We start from the raw sequence: 7,487 nt of genomic DNA, 5'->3' as shown, positions 1-7,487 counted from the left end.
ACTTTCTCTCTTCTTATGTAATGGTGTTCTTCACAGGCAGCACACTGGTGAAAAGGTGTATCAAAGACTGTCCATATTAGGGGAGCTTTCTGATGCATTTCTACGTGTTCAGTTTGTCATATCATCAGAAATGCCAAGATACACAGAGTATAAAAGCACATACACAGGTTTATGCATATAAATGCAACTGACACATATAGTATGGTCAGGAGAAAGATATAAAAATAAGTGCTTTTAAACTTACATACTGCAGTATAAGAAACAGGTTGCCATACCAATAACTTTTGTAATAACTTTTTTTAAATGAAATAAAACTGTTAGGGTTTTTCATCAAGTCTAACTATCCCCTCACGTGGGTCATAATTTCATCTGTGTAAAACTTTTCCTATTTCATCAAGAGCTATTGCATATCCAGAGTTTACTTTACTATTCAAGAAGCTTTTCCACCTTTATGTGAAATTTTTTAATGGCAAGTGAGTCAAGAGGAATTTGTTAAGCTGAAAATTAAGTATATCAACTTGTTCCTCTGCATAATAGTTACCCAAGCAGTTGTGACTGAGCGTAGTACAAATGTCAGGATAAAGAGCCATAGCCCATTATGGCTTGGTGAACACCTAAGTATGTTCTCACTCAGGAAAATACATCTCTCTGGATGTAAACCTTTTGGCCCCAGTCCATTTTTGTAGACTGCCCTGCACTTACTCAGAAAAGCCATTGATGCCTACGGGAGTTCTGTCTTAAGATGTAGAAGAGTCTCGATACATCTTTGTGACCTTACCAAGGTGAACAGATTGTTTGGTTTGTGTTGGTAGCCCATGCTTTCAAAACTGTTTCATGCTGTGTAGCAAAACCACTTTGATCTGCAATTACTAATTTTCTTATGTAATCTGGAAAATTTATGTATTATTGACAAAACTACAAGGAATGAAATATGGAAACCATAGCAGGAAAAGTTCATTGGTTCTATTTTTATTCAATGCAGTTCAGAAACATGTATAATATAACTCTTATTTTACAAATTTGACCATTAAATATTAAAAAAGGACTTGTTTGTCTTTGATAAGTAGTTTAATATGGGACATGCATGCTAATAGGAAAGTCAGTTTTGGATGACAGACATCTAACAGCAGAAAAGTGAGTTAACAAGAAATTTTGTAGATGCCCTTAAAAAGATAACATGAAAGAAGTCCTTTCATATCCCTTTATCCAAATGCAGCTTCTCTATTCTTTGCAATATCCTCCCATATCCACTTCCTAAACTTTAAGCCAATTTTACACAGTAGAATATTCAGAAATACAAATAGTACACCCAATAAAGTACATTAATTATGATGAATGATAGCGGGAAAGAAAATCTGGCATAGTTGTCTATGTGGTAAGGATTTTTAACATGGAAGCAATCAAAGATACAGAAAAGTCTTTTCATTACTGACATTGGTGAACTACACACACTGTGTTTACTTCTCTCGCTTTTCCTGTCAGTGCTGCTCTGGTTGCTCTTGTTTGAATTGATCTTATTCGTATTGTCAGGGGCACTGCAATTGTTAGTGATTGCTGCCAAGGCTCTGTTCTTGCCTTCTTCATCATCTTCATCATCATCCTGAAAGGAAACCAAACAGCAAGTATTTAAGTGCATGTTTCATCACCTATTTCCTTTAGAGCTGCAGCAAATGGGATTTTTCTTACAACTCCTCCTCTCTCTCACTTCTTAACTTCAAGGGCGAGCACCTACATGCACCAGACAGCTCCTTTCAGCTTTCAAAGCCTCCATTTGCGGGAAAAACACTGACTTAAACCACATTATACAGTAAGAAAAATTGGATCTGTTCAAATATGGGCCACTAACTTTACTTAAGACAGCAGCAAACTCACAAAAGGCACAACAGTAAGTTGTCTTCTGCTCAGGCCAAATACTGGCAAAAGTTAGTGCCTAGAAGTGGGTAAAGCAAAGCCCCAGCCTGGAGATGGAGAAGGTGGGGGAGCTTCCAGACTAGCTAGTCAAGCTAGCTGGCCCCCAAATTGCTTGATAAAAGCAATAAAAGGATAAAAGACACTCTCCTTTTGTGCAATTTCATAGAATCACAGAATCAGATAGGTTGGAAATGACCTCTGAGATCATCAAGTCTAAACCTTAATCCACTACCACCACAGTTACTAGACTATGGCACTAAATGCCAAATCCAGTCTCTTCTTAAATATCTCCAGGGACAGAAAATCCACCACCTCCCTGGGCAGCTCATTCCAATTTGCTACTCAATTCCAGTGCTTTGTGATAAAAGTTCTTTTTTTTTTTTTTTTTAATGAAATAAAATAAAGAGGGACAAGGCCCACAGCTAATTTAATACTAAATAGTTAGTGTTACTTTCTTTCAAGTCCTGAAACCCATGCTTTCAGTTCAAAGTTATGCTAGGGTTAAACATATTTTTATGTGCTTCACTGCATCAAGACAGGCCCTAGGAGAATGTTGTTTAAGCCTTCTGCTGGGTTTTGTTTCTTTGATTAGAAATGGCTCACAGCCATAAAGTTCATGTATGAAATCTTCACCCTTTGAAGTCAGTGGGTTTTCTGTTACTGACTCAGAGGACATGGGATTAGACACCAACTGCAGCTTCAACTCTAAAACTTCCTTGAAAGTCCAGGGGTATTTAGTTTGGTATGGGATGCTGCAGAGACACCAGCAGATCCAAGCTACAAAGATGGGCTCCAATTTTGCATGTAAACTAAACCTTATTATGTATAGTCAGAGAAGGGGTCATTTTAATTCAGGTAGGCATACACGTAATTTTAATTTTCTCCTGGTAATTGTATTGTCTCCTGAATCAGTGAGTGGTAAAAAAGCAAGAAATGTCTAAAAAAATTATTTGTGAAATGTAGAATGCAGAATCTCTTTCCTCTGACCAATTTGCTCTTCTCCATTTGGATCATGAGAAGAAACAGATTCCACAAGGACAAACTTCATAAAGGTTAAAATGTACAGCCCTATGTGCAGCCAGACAAAAAGCTCATTTAGAAACATCCAAGCTATTAAAGTCAAAGCAAGCTCATTAAGCCACATAAGTGATCTCCATGCCAATGCAGAATTGCTCTTCTGCCCAGGGTACATGTAGCAGGCACAGTCCTTGAGTCTTTCTTCATCTAAAATTAGTGACACCCTTGAAAATTAAAGTGGAGTCTGTCCTCATACTGCTGGAAATCAGTGAAGCAGAACAAACGGAGCTATAAAAGGGATTATTACTCCTTTTCACTTTCAAAAAAAAAATCTGGTATATTTTATTTGTCAGAAATAAACGCAGCTCAACATGTCATACTAAAAATACACTGACCATGAAACCTTGCTCATCCTCCATCCAGCCTTCTGCACCTGAAACCAAAGGCCAGGATAAAAATTTGTCTATAAAGCATTAAGAGGATCAATCCATAAAATTCCACTCTGAACCTTAAACAATCCCCAAGGTAGTACTAAAACTCAAACCTCGAGTTTTACTTGGGGCCTGACTCTGCTATAAATACCTCTCTTCTGCTTCAAAAAGTTCAGGCAGCTGAAGGGAGTGCTGGGGATGGCAGAGGAGCCTTTGTCAGCAGAGCCTGGCACTTGGAACGAGGCACCAGAGCAACAGCCTAATGAATGCACTCAGCACTTCAAAAGTTAATAAAATAAAGGAACCAGAGAGAAGAGTCCTGACTTTTTTCCCCTGCTCTCATTTTTCAGAAAGGGCAAAAAAAAAAAAAAAAAGCAAAACAACATCTGTATTTCAAAACTGGCAGGATTTGGGGCATTGCTCAGTGTAAGAGTCCATTCTTCTCCTAGGTAGGGGCGGCTTGTTCAGAACTAGTTTTACTACGGAGCATTAACAGGACATTGCACACGTGCCATTATTCCTTTCACACAACAGCATGTGAGCAGCTCGCAGGAGACTGATGCATTATTAGGCTGTTCTTGATTCCTTTCTACTCCCCAAGAGGCAGTTATTACTTAAGCAGAATCTTCTGCATGCAGTGCACAGGTACTGGATTCTATTTGCAGTGTAATAAGGCAGGGCTCTTGCAAAACAGAAAAGAACCACAAAATCTGCTCATTTATTAAAAACTGCAGTCTTATAAAGTGGGACTATTGAGGGACTTTTCCAAATTGTTATGGAGAACTGAGCATGATGAAAGACTAGGCTGGTTTACAGTATACTTTAAAAAAAAAAAAAAAAAAAAAAGGTGTTGTGAATGTCCAAATGTGGCTCTAATTTTAAATACCTGGGTTTTTTTCTGGATTCCAGCTATGAGGATATAGCAGTTGGCACTAAGAAAGGCTCTGTTTATACACCAAGCCAGCAATATCCAGGAAAGGTGCCATACACCACCAGAAAAGCACTGTATATGACACCTGCTACTGTGGCTGCTGTTCATACTAACTGAAGTGTTTGCTGACATCCAACAGCCAACAGAATTGAAGAAAGTATCACTTCCAGTGAAAAATAAAGCTGCTCAAGATTAAAAATGTTTCAACCTAGAGTGTTGCACACCTGGACCTTATGCAGCGCTCATAAGGACTGCACAGAAATGCCAGGTAGGCTGAACAGCACCCTTGTGCCCTTATTTTCAGTTTTCAAACTGTTCTCCATTCTTCCTAAAACTTAAAAGATTTAGGAGGAAGTTCAAGAAGGAATCCTCTTCTTTATAAGAGGGCACAAGTGACAACTTTGTACAAAGCAGAAGAAACTCAGGAGAGGCAAACTCTCCATTTAAGCAGCCTGTTGTTATGTAGCTGATGTGAATGGCACATTCTGCCTGACCTTCCTTGCAGCAGGTGGTTCCTCTGCTTTTGCCATTAGCTTTGAAGTTGTCTCTATGGGTCCTGGCTCACATGATGTCAGATACTGCAAGAGAGGGGATATGATGAGCTCTTTCACCAGTTTATATTCCAAATTGGAGATCCCAAGGGATTCTGAAGGATTTGATATGCCAGTGTCCAACTGCTTTTAAGAGCAAAGTGGAAAGCAAGCAAGTACAACTAATTCCTATACAAGAGAGAGGGTGATATTTTCATTTCTCCTCCTGCATTTATTTACATAATTCTGAGTGCAAATTTTCTATCAGCTCACATGTAGGAATAACAAAATGGGAAGTGAGATTTCCAATTAACCTGTGCCCACAAGAGAATACGATAATGAGGACAACACATTTACAGTGACGATGCTCACACATAAATTGCTGAGTACCTCCTAGATAGTGACATGAAATTTTAGCTGGTACTTCTGTCCTTGTGATGTTTTTTACAAGGATAAATACAAGTCAGGTGTGCTCTTCATGATACCCTGCTCAGTAAGCAGTGCTTGTCCTTGGCCACAGCAGGAAAAGGACATGACAGGCATTTTCCCTATTCTACTGAGTCATGACCTAGGATCAAAGAACCACCCTTTCCCTTATATCTTTACCTTTGTGTGGGCAAGAAGTGATTTTGGATGGCTTGTTCACTTCTGACGCACAGCAGAAAGCAAGAAACACTTCTAAAGTGAAAGACTATTCCTTTTGGTCATTAAGTCCATCACATAACTTTACCATAAGTCTTCCTTCCTTCCTCATTTTAGGACTGTACCTCCACTTCCACGCGCATCTTTGAAGTCTCTGAGTTTCCATATCCACACCATTTGCAAGCACTCGTATGTGCTCCAGATGAAAGCGAATCTGACACAGGCAGGTGAAGGCAAGGGCAGTCATAAGTGCCCTTCACAGATCCAAAGATGCCTAATCATCCAAGCACTGAAACACCTTACTTTCTTACCCAAACCTCCAATAAGCTTTCTCTTTTTTTCCCTGCTCTATGAGCAAAAAGACAGCCACTTACTTCACAAGACGGATATGCTCTGAGGGAATTGTCACTGATGTTACCTTGCCAAGAAAAATTACTTTCAGGCTTTCCACTCAAATCTTCATTCAAAATGAGTGTTTGCCCATTTGCAGACAATCCCCTGATAGATGTTATCTCATGAAACCCACTGGATGGCTCAGCTTTGTGTCCATTTTGCAGTGTTCCTCCACATACCTAGACCTAATGACAGCTTTGAACATATTCCTGTATATTTATAGGACTTATCTCTCATCCAAACACTCAAAATCACATATTAATTGATGAACTATCTAGACATAAAAAACTCCACATATTGGCCGATCTTTATTTTTTTTTTGAAGCTCCTCCAATGCAGTATCCTGTTCCTTGAGGGCATTGAGCATTGAGAGGCTTTGCTTAGGCATTTGTGATGCTTGGTTCTAGTTTGGCTTAAACAGTTGACAGACTTTCTTCTTCTGGCCCTTTATCCCTACAGCTCTCAACCAAACATCTTTCTGCTTTTTTTCCCTGTTATTCTCATTTTTCATATTTTATTTTTTTCTGTTAATCCAGAAATTTCGTAAGCTGCTTAAAATTTTCTTTTCTCTCATGCATATTAGATTCAGTTCCATAATTAAAAGCTGCAAGACAATCATCTTCCAGCTTCCTTGTGATTTCTTTTTCATTGCTTATGAAAGCAGTGTTATATGCTGGAGATGGAAAATGTGACAAAACCTCATGAACCTGTCCTGATTATTTCAGCAAGATGACAACCACCAGAGTCAAAAATGCCTATGTTGATTTCATCCATTTCTATTTTAAGTATATTTCACAGTATTTCAGAGTTGTGAGAAACTCATTAGAGAAGCAAAAACCGCTGTTATAATAATGATGCAGAAGAGAAAGTGAATCCCAATTTGAGCTTCAGCTGCAGCTGTTGAAAGAGAAGGTGTGAGCAGAAGGCCATAGCGATCTGATACACCCAGGATGTGAAGCTGTCTGCTAGGAGCCTGACTCATGCTCCATGCACAGGAAGGTTTCATAAGCGGAATGTGATAAACTCCTTTCTTTTTTTTTCCATTTCACAATCAGGTCAAGTCACCAAGCTCAGTCTAATTTTTGAACTGTAAGTAACTACATGCTTTTGCCTGGAAGACAACAAATGTCTGTGATTTTTTTTGTGGTATGTCTAGTACGTTGTTTGATAAATGGCCATAAAGTCCAGGCCTAAAGAGAGAATCATTATGGAAGGGTGCTTCAGTTTGCTTAATCTTTTCCAAATAAGAACCAGGTATACCAATACTTTTCTTTTTCTCAAGATTATTTTATTTTCCTGTCCTAATTCTAAAAAAATAAACTTCCTTAAATACATTTACTATTAGTGCTAAGGGAATTAATTCTCTTTAGCAGGTATAATTTAATTCTAGTTTATAGAACAACAACCAAAGAATTAAAATACCATTGGAAGTTCCTTTGAACTGAGTTGATGCAGAGTGCAGAAATGAGTCACAGCATACTCTAACAATGCTCCAAAGATGAAGCTGAAGCAGATACCGAGGTACACATCAATTGCCTTAATAAAGCAATTAGCATTTGGGAGTGAAGTCCTGGCTCCCATCATCAGTGTTGTCATTGTAAGGACTGTGGTAACACCTGTGGAACACAAAAA

The 7,487-nt window shown here is 38.6% G+C and overlaps 1 protein-coding gene across 2 annotated transcripts in view; it reads right to left on the bottom strand.

Moving 5' to 3' along the window:
- Window positions 1–984: 984 nt before the first annotated feature.
- Window positions 985–7,487, bottom strand: part of LOC114071844 (gamma-aminobutyric acid receptor subunit pi-like) — a 47,707-nt gene continuing 41,204 nt past the window's right edge. For both annotated transcript variants that reach the window (XM_027909730.1, XM_027909740.1), the window contains 2 exons: window positions 7,278–7,471; window positions 985–1,600 (listed from right to left, as the gene is read on the bottom strand). In XM_027909730.1, the coding sequence (XP_027765531.1) occupies window positions 1,289–1,600; window positions 7,278–7,471 (506 nt within the window). In that variant the 3' untranslated portion in view covers window positions 985–1,288. The remainder of the gene's footprint in view (window positions 1,601–7,277; window positions 7,472–7,487) is intronic.

Source organism: Empidonax traillii, unplaced genomic scaffold, assembly GCF_003031625.1.
Source record: "Empidonax traillii isolate 1590-97213 ecotype Southwest subspecies unplaced genomic scaffold, ASM303162v1 scaffold27:size3997909, whole genome shotgun sequence".
Taxonomy (NCBI): domain Eukaryota; kingdom Metazoa; phylum Chordata; class Aves; order Passeriformes; family Tyrannidae; genus Empidonax; species Empidonax traillii.
The sequence above is the reverse complement of the archived record's forward strand: the minus strand, read 5'-3'. Positions and strand labels throughout refer to the sequence as shown.